Genomic DNA, 23,729 nt, shown 5'->3' with positions numbered 1-23,729 from the left:
AATTGTATATATATATTCAAGTTTGGAGCTACTCTCTGCCCTAACCCAACTCTCAGATTCCATTCTCCACTCTAACACCATTCTCCCAGACAACACTTGTAATTATGTGTGGTGACAGATGGCTAAACCCATTACCATGACCATTTCACAGTGTATACATAACAGAGCTTCCTCCAGTGCAGTGTGTGTATATGTGGGGGAGGGGGGTATCGGGCTTAAAGCTAGATCATGCATACGGCAAAGTAGTGTACTATCCAAGTGAGCTATTGCACTCACCCTCTACCCAGCACATGGCAACGTATGCACTCAACTGTATGTGATATCACCTGGCCCCACATCACATTCCACAGGGAAACAGAGGCTGTGGCATCAGACATCTCCTTTTATTGACTTTAGAAGACTCCTACCAGAAGAAGTCAGAGGACCCAGGAAGTGGTGAGAAAAATACATCTGCCTGTTTGTGTCCTGTGTCTGCTTACTCCGTGGTGTGTGTGAAGGCCCCTGCCTCCTGGATGGGGGCTTAGAAGCGCTTCTGCAGGGCGGTCTGGATGTTCTTCAGCAGACCCCACTTGGCTCGGTTCTTCCCGCGCCCATCTGGTGTAACCACCTATGAGCAGAGGCAGAGACTGAGGTGGCAGCCATGGGGACAGTGTTCCTTCCAGGGAAGCCAGTCCCCTGTGTGTGTCAGGTCCTGCCATAGCACACTCCTTATGCAACCCCACCAGGTGGGAACCATCTGTCCCACCTTCCAGATGAATAAACTGGGGCTCAGGGGAACACACCCCACCCCAACACACAGTTGATAGGCAGGCCCTGGACACTTTTAGGTAGCTGATGTGGCTGGGTGCTGCTGATAGCCTCTCTGGGCTATGCCCTCAGGTGGGGTTTCCAACCCCCAGATCCTGGAGATGGCTTCTAGCACAGCTTGTATCACTTATGTATTTCACTCAGGTGCTTAACCTTCTCACTAGTTGGTGAGCACCCAGCTGAGACATGTGTGCATGTGTGTGTGCACACGTACTAGAGGAAAACAGATGAGGACTTCTCATCTCTGCACTCCCTACACTGGTGGCAAAAAAAGGACACCTGTAGGAAAGGTGAGTCCAGTCACAGTGGCTCTCCCAGCTAATTCTCTCTGATGGCCCACACTGTCTTTGCTCACAGTGAGTGAATGGCCCAGAAAAAACTGAAGGCACTGGGCAGAAGGGACCTCCCTGACGGCTCACCAGCTCACCTCAGGTCTCCAAGTCTCATCTTGAAATTCCTGGGTCCTCTCCCTACTGTGGTCTGACTGCTTATTCCCAGAAAAATTCACTGAAGAGGAATTATTATTATTTTTTTTCTTAGTGGTGGATTGGGGTGGGTGTGAGATCCAGGGATGGGAGATAGCTCACTGCACTCATAACTGACTCTGGGTGACTCAGGGCAGATGTGGTGGGGTTGCAGCTTAGATGGGGCAAAGCCCAACTTGCACAAAGACTAAATCTCTATATTTGAGAGATTTAAATCCCTGGTGTTTGCCTTCACAGGGAAAAGGCAAAAACACAACAAAACAAACAAACAAACAAAAACAAAAAACAAACAAAAACAAAAAACAAACAAAAAAAACCCCATTACCACTATTCTCTCTGTTACACAAAAGTTTACTTTCAATTTTGGAAAAAATAGGGCTTTGTGCAAAGTAAAGATGGTATCACATCCATAACACTAAAGGAGCCATACTGGATAAAAATAGAGAGAACATGGGCTGGGGAGAAAATATAGTGGTTTTGCAAAAATGCCTTCCTGACCAAGGCTCCCTGGTCCCAGGTTCAATCCTCAGCACCACAGTAAGCCAAAGCTGAACAATACTTTGGTCTATCTCTCTGGGTATCTTTCTCTCTCTCTTTAAAATACAGTTTTTAAAAATGGAGAGAATGTGCAGATATGACTCTGATTAAGGACACATAAATAGTGTGAAAGCCAGATATCTACAGTCGTCATAGAGGAGGAGGCGGAACTTAACTCATACAACACAAGGAAATTGAGTTTTGCCTTAAAATAGTTGGAATTTTCAGAGGAAAAGGTTGTGTTTGGCCTGTGAGTGGAGCAATAGCATATGAAATGTGACTGTGAACAAGACTTCCAAGTGAAACAGGATCAACAGGGTACAAATAAAAAATCAAGACACTAAAGAGATTGAAATGATAGTTGTCATGTCCATGCCTCCCCTGACAGCCCAGCCTCTGATGACTTCCCAAGAGAAAGTTGGCAAGCTTTTGTGAAAGACTTTTGCTAGAAAATGGGAATGGGGCATCAGCTTTCAAGCTCATTTTATTAGGGTGGCAAAATATCGATTTCAAAACCAGATAAAAACAATATAAGCAAGACATTATAGATCTGATTCACTTATGATCATAGATGCAATAAAACAAAACACAATATGAGCTAACTAAAATTCAGTGTATTAAAAAATAATGCACCATAAACCTTACAAGGGGTTTATTCTGTAAGTGCAGTAGAGTTTAGCATTGGAAAATCAATACAATTCACTTCATTAACATCTACAGGAGAAGAATCATATGATTATCTCAAATAGCATAAAAAATTCATAAGGCTGGTGAAACTTTCAGAGATTCTGAGGTATACAGAAATTCCCTTAACTTAATGGAGGTAATAGACTGTGTCAGATAAATCAGAATCACCAAAGTTCAGTGGCAAGATGCTGAGTTCAGAAGTGAGACAAGGATCTCAGTTGTAACTACAGCCACTTTCTTTAGGTTGTGGGGCCCGGATCAGAGTGATAGTCAAAGAAAGAGTATCAGAGTCGCAAGGATGGCAAGGGAAGAGATAAAACTATTCCTATGTATAGATGATAGGATCTTGTTCCTCATAAAATAAGCAGACTCAACAGAACAACTCAGAATAGTAAGTGTATCAAGATTGTGGAAATCAAAACTAAGCAACAAGTTAATTAAAAATTAAAATTTTCTTCTAAAAGTTAAATATAAAACAACATTCCCAATATCAAGTTAAGTTTATAAAATATTGGGCTTAACTTGATTAAAGTGCATGGCAGATAATTAGAGTAAGTGTTCAGAGGTATTACAAAAAATCCACTGTCTGCAAAAATAATTCACAGACTCAAAGCCTTCCCAATAAAATTTCATTTGGAATAAAAAATTACTTATCTTTTTTTTGTTTGTTTCCAGGGTTATTGCTGGGGCTCAGTGCCTACACCATGAATCCACTACTCCTATTTTTTTCCTTTCTGTTGCCCTTTTTTTTAAATTGTTGTTGTGGTTATTATTATTGTTGTAATTGATGTCATTGTTGTTGGATATGACAGAGAGAAATGGAGAGAGGAGGGGAAGACAGAGAAGGGGAGAGAAAGATAGACACCTACAGATCTGCTTCACCACTCATGAAGCGACCCCGCTGCAGGTGGGGAGCTGGGGACTCGAACCGAGATCCTTGTGCCAGTTCTTGCACTTTGCACCCTGTACACTTAACCCACTGCACTACCACTTAACCCCCCAAATTTACTTACCTTTAATAAAATAAATAGAAAGAGAAAAAGAGACTAGAGCTCTGCTCAGCTCTAGTTTATCATGTGTGGTGCTAGGGATTGTACTTAGGGTCTCAGCTGCCTGGAATTTTCTCTTAAAATAAGAATCCAATTTAAGTGCATGTGGCGCAAAGCACAAGTACTGGCTTAAAGACCCTGGTTCAAGCTCCCGGATCCCCACCTGCAGGGGAGTCACTTCACAGGCAGTGAAGCAGGTCTGCAGGTATCTATCTTTCTCTCCCCCTCTGTCTTCCTCTCCTCTCTCCATTTCTCTTGTCCTATCTAACAATGACGACATCAATAACAACAACAATAATAACTACAACAGCAATATAAAATACAAGGGCAACAAAAGGAAAAATAAATAAATAAAAATTAAAAAATTAAAAAACATAGGAATCCAGTATACTTCCTCCATAATCTATGTTTTTATTTTTAACCAGAGCACTGCTCAGCTCTTGCTTATGGTGGTTCCAGGGACTGAATCTGGGGCCTAGGGACTTCAGGGATTCAGTCTTGCAGAACAATGATGTTCTCTCCCTGGTTTCTTACTTTGTAATCCACATGAAAAAAAAATGTATTCTTAGGGGTAGTTAATTAAACTTTAAGGATGAATGAGTAGATTTACCTTAGTACTTCAAAAAAGATAATGCATAAATGGGAGGTTGAAAAATAATCTGCGACTGGTGAAATAGCTCACCTGGACAGTGTGTTGCTTTGCTGTGTATGTGACGCAGGTTCATGTATAGCCCCCACTTTATTAGAGAAAGCTTCTGTTGCTGTGATACCCGCCCCCCAAATCTGGAAAAGTGCAAAAAAGCAGTATTGACATAACGAACAATCTATAATAATAGTGAGTTGAGAGATACCACCCCCCCAAGTGCCTAGTATCTGAGATCAAAGTGCCTGTTTCAATGAGAGAAGTCATTGCCTATAAAATGACACCAAGCAAACTCACTCACCAGATAGATCTTAAAGTACAGTCCCAACTCAGAATATAGACACAGGTGGATTCTAGATGGGTAAGGGGCCTGGGTTTGAAAGGCAAAACTGTTAAGTTAAAAAAACAAACAAACCAGGATTGCAAGATTACCTTTGTGATCTAAACTTATGGATGTTTCAACACAGAGCTCCCAGAGGTCAGATGGTGAGGGAGAAATAAGTAATGACTTTGAACACATCAGAATGGGAGAATTCTACTGTTCTGTCAATCCCTCTAAAAGCAAAGCTAAGAGACAATGTCAGAACAAAGAAGAGATTAGCAAAGTCTAAAATCATTATCTAGGACATTCAGTGTCTCACTTGAAAAAAGGAAAATGCATCAGGGAAGTGGGTTAATGTAAGGAGGAATCAAAAAAAAGAAGTGTACAGAATGCAGTTTAAAACAGTAAATTGAGAGCACATATTGTCTAGGTTCAAGTCCCCAGTCCCTACCTGCAGAGGGAAAGCTTCACTAGTGGTGGAGCAGTGGTACTGCAGATGTCTCTCTTTCTCCCTTTCTATCTCCTACTCCCTGCTAAATTTCTATCTTAGAGAGAGAGAAAGGAAAGATTCCAGGAGCAGTGGATTTGTAATACCTGCATAAATTCCCAGTGAAAGCCCTGGTGGTGGGGGGGGGAAAAAAAGCAGTTTAAAACAATAAGGTGTAAACCTGGTGATAGCACAACTGGTAGAGTGCACACCTTGCCATGTACAAAGACCCAGGTTTAAGCTCCTGATACCCACCTGCAGAGGGAAGATTTCATGAGGGGTAGAGCAGTGCTGCAGGTGTCTTTCTCCCTCTCTACCTCTCCTACTGCATCTCAATTTCTCTCTATTCTTTCAAATTAAAAAAAAAAAAGTCCTCTGGGAGTGGTGAATTTGTCATGCAGACACCATGTCCCAGTGAGAACCCTGGTAGCAATTAAAAGCAAAGCAAACAAAAACAATAAGGAGCTAGCACTCGAATATACACTGGACCAGCAAGACAGCAGAAAGCTGGATCATTTAAATGTAGAGACAGAGCTGCCAATCATTCCTGGTGGTGAAGATCATGAGGTCTAATCAGACCCAGTGACAGTCACAGACTGGTCCTCTTCTGGGTCTGTCTCTATAGTTCCTCAGGCAGTGTACAAATACAGGTCCTGCCTTGGATGGGGGAGAAGGCCTGTGTATTTTCAGAAGTAAAGCCTTAAGAGTCAAGAAGAGAGAGGGGTAGGGAAAGGAGAGAAAGGAGATATAACAAGCATGGGAAGTGCCGGGCAGATGGGGGCTTAGGATGTAAGACCTCCTCTTAGATCTGGAAAAAGCTATGAGACCATAACTCAAGGTGTAGTGGTGTGTGTGTGTGTGTGTGTGTGTGTGGGGGGGGGGTGATGGCTCTCTTGAGAACAGAGTCACTATTGCCCCTGAGTTAAAGTCATTGTCATGTCAAAGAGCAGAGCAGAGTCTGAATTCTCTTCTCCAAATCTGTTGTATCCTGGGACGTCTGGTAAAACCCCTTCCCCCATCAGTCCTCAATCCAATAGTCCTGAGATTTTGTGAATATGGGGTGCTACTCGGCAAAGGGGTATTAAGGTTGCTAGTCCAGGCTGGGGAGATAGCATAGTGGTTCTGCAAAAATAACTTTCATGTTTTGGGTTCTGAAATGACTTTCATGTTTTGGGTTCTGAGATCCCAGGTTCAATCTTTAGCACCACCATCAGCCAGAGTTGAGCCTTGTGCTCTCTCTCTTTCTCTCTCTCTTATTTTCTCTCTCTCTTTCTCTCACTGTCTCTCCCACTAAAACACATAAATAGATAAACAAAAACTGCCAACCCACGGGCTTTGGGGCAGGGACGTTAACCTGTATGATCAGTACTTCTGATGAAATGGCCATAGTTCTTCAAAATGGACTAGAGAGACAGAAGAAAACCAGAGACATGTGGGCCAGGTGGTGGCACACCTGGTAGAGCACACACATTACAGTGTGCAAGGATGCAGGCTCAAGCCCCTGGTCCCCACCTGCAAGTGGTGTGGTTAAGCAAGGCTGCCGGTGTCTCTGTCTCTTTCTTACTCTATCTCCCTCTCCCATCTCAATCTCTGTCTTTCTCTATCCAATCATAAATAAACATTTTAAGAAAGAAAACCAGAGATATGGCCCTGTGAGTAAGTATATCCCCCCACTCTCACCCTCATACCACCATATGGCTGACTCTGAAGAAAAAGGGAGCACTGTATATAAGCTAAGTACTCTGGGTAGGAATGACATGGGCATGAATCTTTCCAGGAGCTTCTGAGGAAACATAGTCCTGCTGATGTACTGATTTTATCCAGTAGGGCTTATTTTGAATTTCTGACCTCCAGAATAATCTTCTAAGTAAATTGGTATATTTCTTTTAAAATATTTTATTATTTATTTTTAATGAGAGAAAGAGACCAGAGCACTGATCAGCTCTGACTTATGGCGGTGCTCGGGATCCAACCTGGAACTTCAGAGCCTCAGGCATAAAGATATTTTTGCATAACAATTATGCTATCTCTCCAACTTGCAAAGTGATATAGTTCAAAGCCAGCAAAGAAAGAAAAAAAGAGAGAGAGAGAGCACCCATATAAAGGGAAACTATGGGGAGGACTGTGGTCAAAGGTACTTTGATTTGTCTAATTTTAAAAAAAGTATATATAGCATTGCTTTTTCTTTTATCTCTGGGGCTCAGTGGCTGCACAACTTTACTGTTCCCAGTGGCCATTATTTTTTGATAGATGGTAAAAGATAGAGTGAGACAGAGAGGGATAGACTAAAAGAGAGAGAAAGAGAGAGAGAGAGAGGCAGAGAGGGATAGAGAGACAGAGAAAAAGGGAGATACCTACAATAGTGTTCTACCATTCATAAAGCTTCCCCTCTGCAGGTAGGGGTTGGGGGCTTGAACCCAGGTCCTTGAGCAGAGTGATCTGTGTACTCTACTGGGTAAGCCACCACCTGGTCGCCTCATACTGACTCTTACTTGTTAGAGGGTCTCATTGGGGTGTGAGTAAGGCCAACCCACTGCCTGTACTCTAGGAGCTGGCAGACCATGCAGTTGGGAGTTTGCCCACAGCCACAGAATCCCATGTACAATGTATGTATGATCTTCATGCTCCACAACAGCAAACATCTAGCTTTCCCAGGTGTTGACTTTGACCACATTCTTCCACTATCAGGTGCCAGGTTCCCAGCACTGAGTCCACCTAGCTCAGACTTAGCCTCATCTGACTTGGGTGCAGGGGACGAAGAGGGCTCACCACAGATGAGACTCAGCTTCCCATCAAGCATGTGTTTGACTTAAAGAAGGTCAGGACTTGCCATCTGTGAGTCTCAAATTCTTCTTCTATAAAATAGAGGCAGGGGCTAGGTGGTAGTGGCTCACCCACTGGAGTGCACAGGTTAACTTGCCAAATGTCAGGACCTGGGTTTAAGCCCCCATTCCCCACCTGCGGGGGTGGGGGGAGCCTTGCAAATAGTGGAGCAGTGCTGCATATATCTGTTCTCTCCATCTCTCCCTTTCTATCCTTCCTATCTCTTGCTGTCTCTCATTGGATATCGAAGTGAAAGAATAAAATGCTGCTGAAAATGGTGGAGCTGTGCAGACACTAAACCTCAGAGATAACCCTAGTGACAAAAAAAAAGAAAAGAAAGAAAGAAAGAAGAAAAGAGAGGAAGAAAGAAAGAAAGGAAGGAAGGAAGGAAGGAAGGAAGGAAGGAAGGAAGAAAGAAAGGAAGAAAGAAGGAGCAATAGTTGGAACCATCTGTGACCAGAATACATAGTGTCCAGGCAGAGTTAGCTGCCCTTCAACAAACCTTCCAGAGCCTGAAGGTCTATTTTCATGTTTCATGTATGATAATGTTAGAGGCAGAGTTAGAGCAAGACATGGACATTATAGAATTAACTGAGACCTTGTATTTGTCTACAAAAATTCCAGGACAGAGGGGAAAGATGGGGCTTAGACAGGAAGAAGGTGCGTCCTTAGAAAGTGTTAGGGGGAGATTAGGGCTAAAGGTCCCTAAACCCCAGTTGCCAGGATCCTTTGTTTTATGCTCCATCACTGAGAGAGAAGAGAATTTGGAGAACACCTGAGAAGCAAGTCAGGCTATTTATTTCCCTTACCTAGAGGGAAGGAAAAGAAAGGTCACTGGAGGAAGAAGAAACAGTAGTAACGGACTAGAGGTGACTTAGATGTGAAGAAGCGGAGCTGGGCGGTAACGCAGCAGGGTAAGTGTAGGTGGGACAAAGCACAAGGACTGGCATAGGGATCCTGGTTCGAGCCCCCAGCTCTCCACCTGCAGGGAAGTTGCTTCACAGGCGGTGAAGCAGGTCTGCAGGTGTCTATCTTTCTCTCCTCCTCTCTGTCTTCCCCTCCTCTCTCCATTTCTCTCTGTCCTATCCAACAATGATGACATCAATAACAACAATAATAACTACAACAATTAAAAAAGCAACAAAAAGGAATAAATCAATATTTTTTAAAAAAAGAAGTGAAGAAGGCAGGGTCTTAGAAAGTACATAAAAGCCCCCAGCTTGGTCAGCTATTCGCCATTTTGTCTGAATGACCCATATGTCTCTATATGCTCTATATGCATGTTTTCATTTTCCTAAATAAAGCTTATAATGCCTCCCTAAATATTTGTAATTGATGAACCAACAATATGGGGGACATGTTCCACCTCATTCCCCACAAGTTTTGAGCACAGGACCAGTAGAAGAGTAAGGTCATTTAAACAAATCAATGGAAAATTCATTCCAGGTAGATAGGGTTGAGATATATATCTCAGAAACCAGCAAGTCACTATTCACTCCAGATGATCCATACTTGTCTTTCATGTACCTTCATTTTCCTAAAGCATTCAGTGCCTGATCCTAGAGTCCCCAATTCTTTGTGGATCCTACTGTGAAAAACCAGACAACATGGGAGAGACATTTGGGTCTCTTTCCCTACAACACTGCAACCAAATCCCTTAAAAATCAACAAGAACCAGACAATGAACATCAAATCTAAAAGGTGTCATTTTTTTTTTTTTTTGGTCATCTCCTCCTCCTTTTTCCTTCTCCTTCCTTCTCCTCCCCCCACCCTTTCTTTTTTTGTTACAAGAATGCACAGGAGGGAAATACTGCCTTTTAGATCAGGAACAGTGTCGCCTCTGCCTAATTTCAGTCTATTAAATGAAACCTTTCAGAAATACCTGCGTGGAACTGATGCTGAAGGAAAAAGATTTTGATTTGTTTCGCAAAGAGCTGAAGTCATTACTCTTCTGAAGCTTTATAAATGCCTTTCAAACAGCCCAGCTTATTTCTCTTTGCCATCAAAGCCTTTGCTTATGCAAATCATGACAAATGCCGGGAAGCCACAGTATCCCCTGGAATGCTAAAACAGTCTCGGAGAGGAAGGGGGGAGAAACTTCTGAAGAAGGGGGAGTGGGGAATCTATACTGCAGCTCTGCCAGGCTGAAAAAAATAAGGCTTCTGGAAAAGCTCATTAATTAGCGCTCTGCTCATTTAGGAATCACACTGAAGAGCAAAGAGAAGGGAGTGAGCTCCCTTCCAAGGAAGCCACGCAGATGAATCACCTAAACACATTCCAGGGCAAAATGTTATTTCCTGACCGGTTGTATGAAACTCTTTACAGATTCCAGACATCTCATGGAACTCTGTGTTGTTTGATCTTTATTTATCAGTTTCTCTCCTCACCCTTTCACTTCGACAGTCATTCATTTGTTTTGGCCACGATCCCACTTATGTATTCATTCAATAACCATCAAAAACCTGTTGTATGCACACAGTGCTGGGATAAGTTTGGGGGAGAAAGGAAGACAAACTTGATATGAATTCTGTTCTCAAGGAATTCCTATTCTAAGCTGGGTGACCAGGCATCTATCTAAGAAAAGCCCATGCACCTCCTTCTCTTTGCCCCTGGCCCTAGCATCTAAACACAGATGAGACATAGGGAAGAATACAGGGTCAACACTGAAGGGCTGGGGGAGAGAGAGGGAGGGAGAGGTTTAGCTGGAGAAGGAGGGCCATGCTCTGCTCCAGGATCAAGTGAGTTAAAAACCAGGTTGAGGGAGTCGGGCTGTAGTGCAGTGGGCTAAGGGCAAAGCACAAGGACCGGCATAAGGATCCCGGTTTGAACCCCGGCTCCCCACCTGCAGGGGAGTCGCTTCGCAGGCAGTGAAGCACGTCTGCAGGTGTCTATCTTTCTCTCCTCCTCTCTGTCTTCCCCTCCTCTCTCCATTTCTCTCTGTCCTATCCAACAACTACAACAGTAAAACAACAAGGGCAACAAAAGGGGATAAATAAATAAAATAAATATTTAAAAAAATTAAAAAAAAAACAGGTTGAATGCTTCTCCAGCTAAACCTTTTAAGATAAAACAAATATAATTTTAGTGCAAGTATATCCTAAATATTTTACAGGACATGTTTACACTCAGTATTTTGTTTACATTGTGAAGTCACCAGAAGGGTATTGTTTCCTTTTATTATCATTATTATTCCTCTGACAAAATTATTTTATTATGAGACCTGAGTTGCCTAAAAGGTCATGTCTTACTTCCTTCTGAGTCTCTACATCCTAGCACAATGCCAGGTATCAATGTTTTTTTGAATGGAACAGAATCATTCTCAGGCCTCATTTACGCTGAGTGAGGACAACTCTTTGGCCCTGCCTTTCTTGGGACCAGTGTGGACAGTTACAATGGGGATATGGGGCAGGTCTTATGAGTTCAGGGTCATCCCCACAAGGCTTTGAGAAACTCCATACAGGATACCTTGCAGACGTCGCTCCACTGCCCAGGCCCGTTATCGTTGATGGCTCTGACTTTGAACAAGTACTCTGTGTTGGGCGTGAGGTTGTGAAGCTCCAGGCTCTGCTGCATGATGTCCCGGATCTGGCCACAGAGCTCAGTGCGAACGTTGTTGGGAGGAGAGGTGACGAGTTCATAGAACTCCATCTCAAAAGAGTCCACATCTTCAGTGGGGCAGGTCCAGTAGAGCTAGAGGAGACATAGACATGTGGGGACAGTGAGATGTGGGGAGCAGGCTGCTTTCTCTTGGAGGTGTGCATCCTAGCTTATCTGCAGTGTGAGCCTGAGCTGACCCTACTGCTTCCCTCTTGCTGCTGAAGATGTTGAATTTGATCATTACAGTGTGCAAGGACTTGGGTTCAAGCCCCTGGTCCCCACCTGCAGGAGAAAGCTTGGGCTCTCTCTCTCTCTCTTTCTCTTTCTCTCTCTCTCTCTCTCTCTCTCCTCTTTCATTTTATCTCTGTCCTATCAAATAAAATAAAGGGAAAAAATGAAAAGGCTAAATTGTCACTGAGAATGGTGGATTCATCATGCAGCAACTGAACCTGACAATAACCTGGTGGCAATAAAAAAAGTGCCAATTAACAGTCAATGCATGAAATTTTATAATTGTATTTTTAGCAGTATTTCATTCTTCATTCAAATTCTAATGAATTTAAATGTTATTGTGACTATAAAATTAATTTGTAATTGCTCTTTTGAGTATATACATTTTAAGATTTCATTAATTAATATGATTAATTTATAATTACTTTTTATACATTTACAGCTAGAGCCTTTTATGACTTTAGCTTAGTAATAAAAATCAAATTATTTTTCTCATGGTCAAAAAAAGAAATCACATTAGAAAATACAGAAAAAGTATAAGGGAAGAAGCTAAGTGTCACTCATAATCTCACAATTCCATGAGTCCATTCATTGCTTCTTTCTAATTTTGAAATGCACAAAACATACAAATACATATAATCTGGACTATAGTACCTTAATTCCTGCTTTTTTTTTTACTTAATGTATTCTATGTATTTCTCTGTTTCATAAAAAATTCAGAAATATTTTAGTAGCATGCTTCATAAATGATTTAATTCTCTTATTGTTGAACATTTAGGCTGTTTCTAACTTTATACCCTAGCAAACAACACTTCAGTGAATACTTTTGGCATGATTCTATAATGCTTCTTTGGGAGGAGTTTTTTTCCTTTTAATTAATTGATTGATTAATGAATTTATTTTTCACCACTCCTGTCACCAAAGGTCTGTGTCTCCATCCCCATCCCCATAGACAACCACTACAGATCTTCCACAGTCTTGAAAATAGGGAGGCGTTTTTAGAAAGAAATTCTTTTTTTACAAAAAAATCCATAAGGATTTTAAAAAAACATTTATTTATTTATTCCCTTTTGTTGCCCTTGTTGTTTTTTATTGTTGTAGTCATTATTATTATTGACGTCATCATTGTTGTTGGATAGGACAGAGAGAAATGGAGAGAGGAGGGGAAGACAGAGAGGGGGAGAGAAAGATAGACATCGGCAGACCTGTTTCACTGCTTGTGAATTGACTCTCCTGCAGGTGGGGAGCTGGGGTCTTGAACCGGGATCCTTACACTGGTCCTTGCGCTTTGCACCACCTGTGCTCAACCCGCTGCACTACCAACAGACTCCTATCCATAAGGATTTTAAGATAGATATTGATAAATTATAAAACTAGCTTCAAGAATATTTTCTATGCCGATATCTTCCTAGTCAACCATCATTTGAGACATGTCAACACAGATTTCCTTGCCAATATTTCTATTCCTTATTTCATTCTTTCTTGAGAGGGGTGAGGGACAGAGTGAGGGAGGGAGACAGAGAGGAGAGACCCCACAGCACACACTCCACCATCCACATTTCTTATAGTGCTATCCATAGTGCTACCATGATGTGAAGGGGCTAGAACTCAGGGTCTTATGAATAACAATGTCTTAGTTCTACTGGCTGAGCTATCCACCAGCACCTTTTTCTACATTTCTAAGCACCACAGTTCCTGCTTGAATTCCATACTAAGCCCTAAAATGAGCATTATCGATATTTTCATATCAAATATCACCGTCTGGCAGTAATCTAAGAGGATCTTCTGATGACCAATGACTTTTGCTTGAGCTTACCCAGCTATGACTAAGAGGTGGTGGCCAGGGAGTTGGGTGGTAGCACAGCGGGTTAAGTGCACATGGTACAAAGTGCAAGGACCTGCATAAGAATCCTGGTTCAAGCCCCCCGGCTCCCCACCTGCAGGGGAGTCGCTTCATAAGCGGTGAAGCAGGTCTGTAGGTGTCTATCTTTCTCTCCCCCTCTCTGTCTTCCCCTCCTCTCTCTTTTTCTCTCTGTCCTATCCAACAGTGATGACATCAATAACAACAACAATAAAACAAGGGCAACAGAAGGGAATAAATATTTATAAAAAAATTTAAAAAAGAGGTGTTGGCCAAAGTTAAAGCAGACTTCACAGTCCTACCACCCACAGCAAAATTCAGCTTTCCCAAGCTCTGGGGTATATGGAGAAGTGACAGCCCTGAACTCCCATCAGACAGCCTTGAACATACATGCAGTCTTTGCTAGTCAAATCCCCTTTTGAAAAGTGAGTTCAGCTATTCCTTTGTAAGCATCTCTCCTGTTAAGGGCAATGATTCTCTGTGGTAATGATGCTCATGGCCCAGAGGAAGGTGTGCTCTCTGCCTGGAGAATGTGACTTCATTTTTGATGTCAGAACCAGGCTCCAAAACATTAGTGACAATTTCCCCTGTAGACTGGAAAAATCAAACTCACTGGGGTCCTGACTTTCTTCTGTTTGGACTCTAGGTACTAAGGTATAGTCTGCAGTCTGTGAAATTGTGCAATGAATGAAACCTTGGACTCTCAAGTATGAGGTCCTGAGCTCAATTTCTGGCATCTCATGTGCCAGCATGATGCTCTGCTTCTTTCTCAGCTCTCCCCCCAACCCCATTAACAAACAAACCTAAAAAAATAAAATAAAGAAAAAAGCAAAGTGCTCAAGTCTCACAAACCCACTGGAAAAAAAAAAAATCTTTGTTTTAGCAAGAAAGAAGCTCAAGTGCACAGTCAGTTGCTTTGCAAAACAAAAAGGTGAAAAGAAACATTGTATAAGAATAGCTGATAGAGGGATGGGATCTCTCTCTCTCTCTCTTTCCTCTCTCTCTTTTTCTTCCTCTCTCACCTCACCAGGGTTAACACTGGGGCTCATGTCTACATGACCCCACTAATACTAGTGGTCAATATTTTTCTTTTCTTTTCTTTACTGTAGATAAACGATGAGAGATAGACATAATGAAAGAGAAGGGAAGAGAAGGAGGTACTTGTAGCACTGCTCCACATTCCTGAGGCTTCCCCCTCTGCAGGCACTCCCACATGGTGGTCTAGGGGCTCACACCCAGGTCCTCACACATGGTAACAAGTGTTGTTCTCTACTGAGCAAGCCATATTTCTAGGTAATTTTTATGTTCCCTCAACCATTTCTGACTTACCTTTGGGAAATAGACTCTTCAAGCAATTTCTTCACGTTATTCACATTACCAAACTGAGTGCTCTCTCAATAGAAACTGCCTTTGAAGTGGGCTTGGGGCCTTCAGATGTGCCCTCTCCCCCTTTCTCTCTCTTAATTTTTAAAATTTATTCTTAAAATTTTATTTATTTGATAGAGATAGCCATAAATCGAGAGGGAATGAAGAGATAGAGGGAGAGAGACAGACGCCTGAAGCTTTGCTTTACCAATTGCAACACTTTCCCCCTGCAGGTGGGGACTGAGGGCTTGAACCTGGGTCCTCGCACATGGTGCACTCAACCAGCTGTTTAACCACCAGGTCCCTTCTTTTTCTTTCTTTCACAAAGATATTTTTATTATTTTATTTTGACAGAGAGTGGGAGACAGAGAGAAGGAAGACACTGGTAGCCCTACTTCACCACTTGTGAAGCTTCCCCCTTGCAGATGTGGACCAGGAGCTTGAACCTGGGTTCTTGTGCATGGTGATGTGTACACTCAATCAGGCGTGCCATCGCTGGGTCCCCAGAGACTGTCCTACCTTGGCAGCCCTGGGGTAGACCAGAGTCTGGTAGATGATGATGGGGCCCGGGGTCCTCACAGTGCCCTCATTGAAAGAGTACCAGTTGTGGAAGCTGCCGCCGCCCTGCACAGACTGGTTCTCAGCCGTGGCGCTCCAGTAGGTATACAGGCCCTCGGAGGGCTTGGCCAGGGCGGTGGACTGTGCACGCCCGCCCGCCTCCAGCCCAGCCTTGGCCTTCTCGCCAGCGGTGAAGGACAGCAGGGAGGAGCTGCGCTGGTATATCTGCTGGTTGCCGAAGCTGTGGGTGCTGAAGGTGACTTTCCTAATCATCATCTCCGAGTGCATCGGGTAGGGTGAGGGCAGGGAATCCCCAGACGAGCTGACCTTCTTGGGGCCCATGGGAAAGAGCCCGTGGATGGCGCTGGAGAGCTCGCTGAAGTCCAGGGGCATGCAGTGCCAGGCGTGCATGCGCAGCTGGGGGTCGGGCCGGTAGGTGCTCTGGATGCCCTCCTCGATCTGGCTCACCAGGATCTTGGCCGACTGCAGGAAGGCCACCTGGCCCGTCTCCTTCAGGGCCTCCTTGGAGTAGGCAATCAGCCCATCCATCTCGTTGACCTTCAGGGTGGTGATGCGCACATACTTCTCGATCTCCTTCTGCCGCGACACCTCCAGGTTCTCAATCTGCTCCATGATGGTCTTCTCCTTCTCCTGCAGGATGCTGCGAAGCTTCAGGAAGCCTGTGCGGATCTCCTTGCGCTTGGCCTCCTTGTCAGCTTTGAAGCTGCTCCGGAGAATGTTGAACTCCATGAGGTCATTGTCGATCTCATATCTGACTGTGAGGACCACCATGGGGTTAGTGAAGCTGGTCAGCGTGCTCACTTCCCTGGAAGCAAATGACCCTGTGTTCTAAGAGAATGGACAGGGAAGCCTGGAAGGTGGGGCAGTGAAGAGGGTGTTGGACGCATGTGCGTGAGGCCCTGGGTCTGATCCCTGGCACTGTATGTGTCAGAGTGATGCTCTGGTTCTCTCTCTCTCTCTCTCTCCCCCTCTCTAAGAGAAAGAAAGAGAGGATGAAAGAAAGAGAGAAGTGGAGGCAAGGAGGAAGAGAGAGGAAAAAAAGAAGTCAGAAACATCCTTAGCCCAAACCCTTAGAAGTACCACAGCTTTACAGTAGGTAAAAAGTTAGAACAAAGTTGAGTCAAAGTGCCTTCTAGGAAATATTCTTAAAACTAGCTACTGTTCACCAATGAGCTCACTCACAGATGGGCTTTAAGAAACTAAGCAAAGAACACTCCATAGTGAATCCTCAATGGACTGTGGTCCATCACAGCAGATCCAGAGATTCAGAAAGGGAAGGCAGAAGCACTAAGAGGAGGCTGGGGACCTAAGTCACTGTGGTGGAATAAGATGATGGTTTAGCTGAAGGTGAGATGGACTCACACCATGGAAATGTGAAAATAGATCCTCCTGACATCAATCCTGCAAAATTTTCTCAATAAAGTGATACTGAAAAAATATATAGGTATTTAGATAGAGAGAGAGAGAGAGACCGAGCATAATACTGAAGCTTCCTTCAATGAGGTGGGGACAGGCATCAATCTGAGGTCATACACAGCAAAGAAACACACTATTCAAACAAGGAATTCCACAGGCCCAGAAATAAAAGAAATATTAAAAAAAATAGCTACTGGCTGGGGAAGAAAGCACAATGGTTATGTGGAAAGATATTCATTTCTGGGGCCCCAAAGCTCCAGTTTCAATACCACCATATCCAAAACTGAGCAATGCTCTGGTAAAAGAGGAGTGGGGGGAGGAAAGAAAGGAAGAAAGAAAAACTTAAAATATAGCTACTATTTACTAAACACGTATTATAGATCATGTCCATATATTGCTATATGATATATATATATAGCTTCCTACAAGGAAGATGTCTTTTTAATTAGTGATTTATAAGTTTATAGGAGTGTATATTAACATCATTCCTGCCATCAAAAGTTTGTGTCCCTACCACTCATAGTGGAGCTGAAAAATCTACCCTTTCCCCCACCCTCCAGAGTTTTTTACTTTGGTGCAATACTCCAAACTCAGTCAATTTCTGTTTTATGTCTTTCTTTCTGTTATTTCTCAACTTCTATTCATGAGTGGGGTTATCCCATACTCCTCTTTCTCTTTCTGACTTATCTCACTTAACATATTAGTCTATAATTGTCTGTCTATATTTTTGCACATTTTTTCCTATGGTCCTGCCTTCTCTTTCTTTTTTAATTTCTTTATTGGGGCGTTAATGTTTTACAGTTGACAGTAAATACAATGGTTTGTACATGTATAACATTTCTCAGTTTTCCACATAACAATACAACCCCCACTAGGTCCTCTGTCATCCTTTTCCAGGACCTGTACTCTTCCCCCCTCCCCAGAGTCTTTTACTTCGGTGGAATACACCAACTCTAAGATGTTTTTATATGTAGGTTAAAAAAATGTATGGCTAGAAAAGAGGCTGGGCAATGGTGCATTTGGTAGACAGCACATGCTACCATGTTCAGGTTCCCAGGGGGGACTTCCCCAGGGGGAAGCTTCACAAGTGGTGAAGCAGCACTGCAGATATCTCTTCCTCTCCCCTCTTCTTTCCCCTTCTCTCATCCTAGTTCTGTCTCTATCATAATAAATAAATAAATAAATAAGGAAATGCAGATTCCCAGGTGATTGAGCCTGAGTCTCTGTATGTCTAGCAAGTTCCCACAGAATACTAGAGCTCCTTTTCCTCAGAGGGCACTTTGAGTGGCAACAAGCCAGACCTGTGGGTTCCCCCAGATCCAGTGGTTGTCTCTCCAGGAACATATGTGAAGCACTTGGAGTTTTTGAAAGCCTCCAGCTTGTTACTGAGTCAGCAGAGATGGGCCACTGGCTCTGTTTTCAGTGGTAACCCCTGCCCCTGTGGTGGTTCTGATATGAACAGGGCAAGATAGCTCACCTGCTTTGCTGCATGCATGACCCAGGTTTGAGCCTGGGTCCCAAGGCATTGAAGGAAGCTTAGGCTCTATGGTTTTGTTCACTCACTCACTCACTCACTCACTCTCTTTGCCTCTTTGGCTAGCTGGCTCTTTCTGAAAATAATTTTTAAAATTCAGGATTGACTCTGCATCTTTAAACATCAACTTCAATGGGTCTTTGAACACTTAGTGTCCAGAGAGTCTACAAGTGTGTTCTCAGACCAGTGGGCTTTTGAATTACCAGGGGATTTACTGAAAAAGCAAATTTATGGCACCTCTTAAGAAAGTGAATTGAGTCCTCAAAAAGTATGTAGGGGCAAACATTAGGGGTGAAACCCCAGTAAAGTGCATATGTTAACCAAGCTTGTTCAAGGAGCTGGGTTCAAGCCCCTGGACCCCAACTCCAGAGGGTGGGGAGCTTCACAAACAGTGGACCAGTGCCTCTTTCTCTTTCCCTATTTGTGTCTGCCTCTCACCCTCCATTAAAAAATCAGGACTACCTAGGGGCCAGATGGTGGAGCACCTTGTTGAATAACACATGCTACAACATGCAAGGACCTGAATTCAAGCCCCCTAGCTCCCACCTATGGGGGGAAAACTTCATGTCTGTCTCTTTCCCTCTCTATATCCATTCTTATTGATTTCTGGCTGTCCTTATAAAAATAAAATAAAATAAAATAAAAATCACTTGAGGCCAGGATAGCACACAAGTTCCCATGCACAAGGTCCCAGGTTCAAGTCCCTGTTCACCTACTGCAGGGGTGAAGCTTCACAAGAAATGAAACAGTGCTGTAGGTATCTCTCCTTCTCTCTCCATCTCTATTTTTCTCTGTCTCTATTAGAAAGAAAAAGAAGGAAAGAAGAGAATGGAGGGAGGAAAGGGGCCAAAGGAGATAGCACAATGGCTATGGAAAGAGACTCTCCTGCTTGAGAGTCTAAAATTCCAGGTGCAATCCCCCACACCTGCCACAAGCCAGAACTGAGCAGTACTCTGAAAGAAAACAATGAGAGAGAAAAGAGGACAGAAACAAAAACGAAAACAAAAACCTCGTCCTTCAATGTCCTGAGGATTAGGCTCAAACCTGGGTCTGGCTCAAGGCAAAGTAGCACGCTCTCCGCTCTCCAAGTGAGGCAAGTTTGCCAGCCCCACCACCTCCATTAAAAACGTGGGGAAGGCAAGACAGGGAGCCAAAGTGACTGGGCTTGCGGGACAATGAGCCAAGGCTGCAGCCTGCCCCTCCCCTGCGCCCCTTCCTCTCTCCTCCTTTGCCCCCCTGTAGACTACTCTGGTCAACCCCATCCTTCTCCTCTCCCCGCAGGCCCCTCCCCCCTCCTCCCACCTGCTTTGAACTTGGCAATGGCGCTGAAGAGCGCGGCAGAGCGCTCGGAGCAGGCGTCTAGCAGGCTGACTGTGTCGTGGCCGCTGTGCAGCGAGGCCTTGCAGAAGGTGCAGAGCAGCTCGTCGTCGCTGCGGCAGTACTCCACGATGCGGCTGGACGGGTGGTGGATGCAGATCTTCTCGTCCTGGTCCTCGGGGCTGGTGTCCACGAACACGTGGTCCTGCATGGCCACGTCCGAGTGGAAGGTCTTGAGGCAGTCGTTGCACAGGTTGAGGCGGCAGGTGATGCAGCGCTTGTAGGCCAGGCGGCGCCCGCGGCACACCTGGCACAGCGTGGGCCCCGATGAGCGGTCGAAGCGCCACTTGAGGTAGCCGTGCTGCTGCATGTAGCGCCGGGCCAGCCTGCCACGCAGGTAGTTCTCGGGCAGGTGCATCTTGTTGCTATAGGGCATGCAGTGTGCGCGGTCGCACACCGGGCACACCAGGATGAAGAAGTTCTCTGTTACCTCTGCTTGTTTCTGCAGCCGCCGCAGGCACTTCTCGCACAGGCTGTGGTGGCACGGCAGCATGAAGGAGTGCAGGCGCAGGCGGTGGCACAGAGGGCATGACAGGTGCTCCAGCAGCTGCCCGCCCGACGCCATGGACTTGGGGTCGTCCAGCTGCGTGTCGCTGCTGCCCCCGATGCGCAACATTGTCTTGGAACTGGAAGGAGAGGCGTTGAGGGTGTCTGAGAGTCACAGTTCGTCCCCAGAAGAGGGAGCAACAGTGACAGTGGCCCCTGAAGTGGGGGGGTGTGGGGGGGTGACAGCAGCCTCTGGGGTGGGGGTGAAATAGATAGGGGTGACAACAGCCTCTAGGGGGAGGGGAGAGGGCAGGGGTGACAGCAGCCTCTGGGATGAGGATGAGGAGTAGGGGTGACAGCAACCCCTGGGGTGGGAGTGTGGGTGAAGGGAGCAGGCCTGACAGCAGCCCCTGGGGTGGGGGTAGGGTGGACTGGGGCGACAGCAGTCCCTGGGGTGGGAGTGAGGGTGAGGGGAGCAGGTCTGACAGCAGATTGCAGCAGCCCCTGGGGTAGGGGTGAAGGGAAAAGGGGTGACAGCAGCCCCTGGGGTGGGGGTGAAGTGGGCAGTGGTGATAGCAGCTTCTGGGGTGGGGGGGTGATAGGGCAGGGCTGACAGAAGCCCTTGGGGTAGAGCCTGAGTGGGGCAGGGTTGACAGCAGTCCCTTGGGTGGGGATTAGGGGACACCCCATCAGGGTTCTTACCTACCTCTTCTAACTGGGCACCCTTAGATGGGTTCATCCAACCCTCTCTGCGTCCTCAGTATACATTGGGTCCATGTTCTAGAATCCTTTGAGTGAACTGAAACTGAATTGGGCAGGCAAAATAGTTCTCTTGGATAGTTCAGCTTTGCTATGCACAGGACCCAAGTCTGAGCCCTGCTCCCACAGAACTGAAAGAAGTTTTGGTCTCTCAATCTCTCTCTGCCTTAATCTTAAAAAAAAATAGTGAAATGAATTGAGTACAGAGAGAGAAAAAGAGGGAATATTGCATCACTTGGGACACAATGGATGGAACTGGAGGTGATTATGTTTAATAAAATTAAGTGAGGAGGTAAAAGATAACTTCCGGAGATTTTCACTCACATGTATAGAGAACTGAAAAACACAAACTGAAGAAAATAAAAGGAATGAAAAAAAAAAAAAAAAACTTTCCCTAAGCCTTTATGAGAACTATGAAGGTTATCTGGTGGGAGGGGAAGGTGATGAGGCACAAATCTTTGGTGGTAAATTCAATGTGGACATATACCTCTGTAATCTTTTTAGGTTTGTTTATTAATGATAAGCCAGAAGAGAACATGTCACTCTGGCTCTTGCAAGCAATACCTGGGCTCAAACTCAGGACCTACACTTGAGAGTCCAACATTTTATCCAATGGACCACCTCCCTGGCCAACACCCTATAGTCTTATAATCTTATAAACCACAATTAAATCACTAGTAATGATAGAAAAAAACCCCTCTGAATTTAGCACCTGCAAATGCTGGATGACTGACTAAGGGGCTTGGGAGGCTTAGTTTTCTGAGGTCCCAAGTTCAATCCCCAGCACCACCACAAAGCAGAGCTGAGCAGTGCTCTGGTCTCTCTTTCATTGAAAATAAATAAATGAATAATATACGTATTTTTTAAAGAACTGACTTAACCAGAGCAAGAGGAACACACAGAGGGTGAAGACCCCATGGAGTAGCTAAGACATCTGAGTGCCATTCCTCCAGGGGACAGGCACTCAAGGCAACCAAGGAAATTTAACCAGGCCATTGGGGTCAAAGTGGGCTGTGCAAGCCGTCACTTCTCCTTTATCCTGTTGCATACACCCCCAGTTCAGAGGGGGGACAGAAAGGATACTCTGTACTCTTAGATCACCTATGTTCATTCTCACACTGACCAGGCTAAGGGCAGGCATGCCACTTTCCATTTTGTAGTGCTGCATTTAATTTATTTACTTCAGACAGAGATAGGGAGAGAGAGAGGGAGAGAGGGAGAGGGAGAGGGAGAGGGAGAGGGAGAGGGAGAGGGAGAGGGAGAGAGGGAGAGGGAGAGGGAGAGGGAGAGGGAGAGGGAGAGGGAGAGGGAGAGGGAGAGAGGGAGAGGGAGAGGGAGAGGGAGAGGGAGAGGGAGAGGGAGAGGGAGAGGGAGAGGGGGAGAGGGAGAGGGAGAGAGAGAGGGAGAGAGGGAGAGGGAGAGAGAGAGAGAGAGAGAGAGAGAGAGAGAGAGAGAGAGAGAGAGATCAGCACTGAAGCTTCCTCCAACGCAGAGGGGGCCAGCCTCAAACCTGGGTCATTCTCATGGCAAAGCAGTGCACTATCCCAGTGCAGTGCTACATTTTAAAGTTAAGAACACAAGGTCCAGGTGGTGGCATGCTTGATAAAGCACACACATTCTCATGCATGAGGACCCAGGTTCAAACGCCTATTCTTCATATGCAAGAGTGAAGCTTCATGAATGTTGGAGTAGTGCTACAGGTGTCCCTCTGTCCATCTCTCTCCCTCATTATCACTGTGTCTCCCAGTCCCTATTGAAAAGAAAGAAGGAAGAGAGAAAGTACAGAGAAAGGCATAAAAGGAAGGAGGGAATAAAGGAGGAAGGCAGGCAGGCAGGCAGGCAGGCAGACAGGCAGTCTGGTTTGCCACGAACAATGGAGCAGGCAGCTCATGAATTAGAGCTCAGGCGAGCTCAAGCCTAGTCACTTGGCTAAAAAAACTAGAACTTGTACCGCAGGTATATGCCTGGGTACTGGCTAACTAGGGTACACTGAAATGCTACAAAGGGGGGCTGGGCAGTGGCACACCTGGTAGAGCACACTCGTTCCCATGCACAAGGACACAGGTTCCAGCCCCTGGTCCCCACCCGCAGGGGGAAGTTTCACAAGCAGTGGAGCAGTGCTGCAGGTGCCTTTCCTTCTCCTCTCTCTCTCTCTTCTTCCTCTCTGTCTCTAGAAGGAAAAAGAAGACAATGCTGCAGCCACTTTGGTTGTCCAGCTAGAGAGTGAGGGCCGGGGAGGGGGTGCACTCACGACGTGCGGATGCTCTTGAGGCGACCTTTGTGGAAGGAGATGGTGGCATTGCGGCAGCAGCGGCTCTCGTAGTAGTAGCACTGGAGGTTGCTGCTGGCAGTGCAGCAGCACTTGCAGTTGGGGTCATTGGCCCAGGAACAGCAGCACCAGTGGCAATTGGGGTTCTCTGAGCAGGTGCAGTGGCAGCACTGGCAGTTGCGCTCGTCCTTGTAGGGGCAGGGGAAGCAGGTGCAGTTGCGCTCGGAGGTAAAGATGAACTTACAGCACAGGCAGGAGCACAGCTGTGGACAGCACCTCTGCCACGTGCAGCACGGGGAGCACACGCACATTGCCGTGTCCATGGCTCCTCCCGGGTCTGCGACTGTCACACCGCGGTCTTGCTGTCAGCTGTCACGATCAGGCCTCAGCTGGGAGATGGCTATGGGGTGGCTGG

General features: G+C 45.3%; 1 protein-coding gene across 2 annotated transcripts; it reads right to left on the bottom strand.

Moving 5' to 3' along the window:
• Positions 1-362: 362 nt before the first annotated feature.
• Positions 363-23,729, bottom strand: TRIM42 (tripartite motif containing 42). Of its 2 annotated transcripts, XM_007518846.2 has the most exons (5): positions 23,297-23,729; positions 19,726-20,426; positions 15,414-16,228; positions 11,306-11,530; positions 363-607 (listed from the first exon to the last, which is right to left on the bottom strand). In XM_007518846.2, exons 1-5 carry the CDS (start codon positions 23,635-23,637, stop codon positions 521-523), a joined length of 2,169 nt encoding a protein of 722 aa, XP_007518908.1. In that variant the 5' UTR covers positions 23,638-23,729; the 3' UTR covers positions 363-520. The 2 variants fall into 2 exon arrangements, with proteins under 2 accessions (XP_007518908.1, XP_060060099.1); XM_060204116.1 differs by lacking the exons at positions 363-607; positions 11,306-11,530 and adding an exon at positions 13,926-14,116.

The sequence above is a fragment of the Erinaceus europaeus genome, chromosome 1 (assembly GCF_950295315.1).
Source record: "Erinaceus europaeus chromosome 1, mEriEur2.1, whole genome shotgun sequence".
In the NCBI taxonomy this organism is placed as follows: Eukaryota; Metazoa; Chordata; class Mammalia; order Eulipotyphla; family Erinaceidae; genus Erinaceus; species Erinaceus europaeus.
This window is presented reverse-complemented; position numbering and strand designations above follow the sequence as displayed.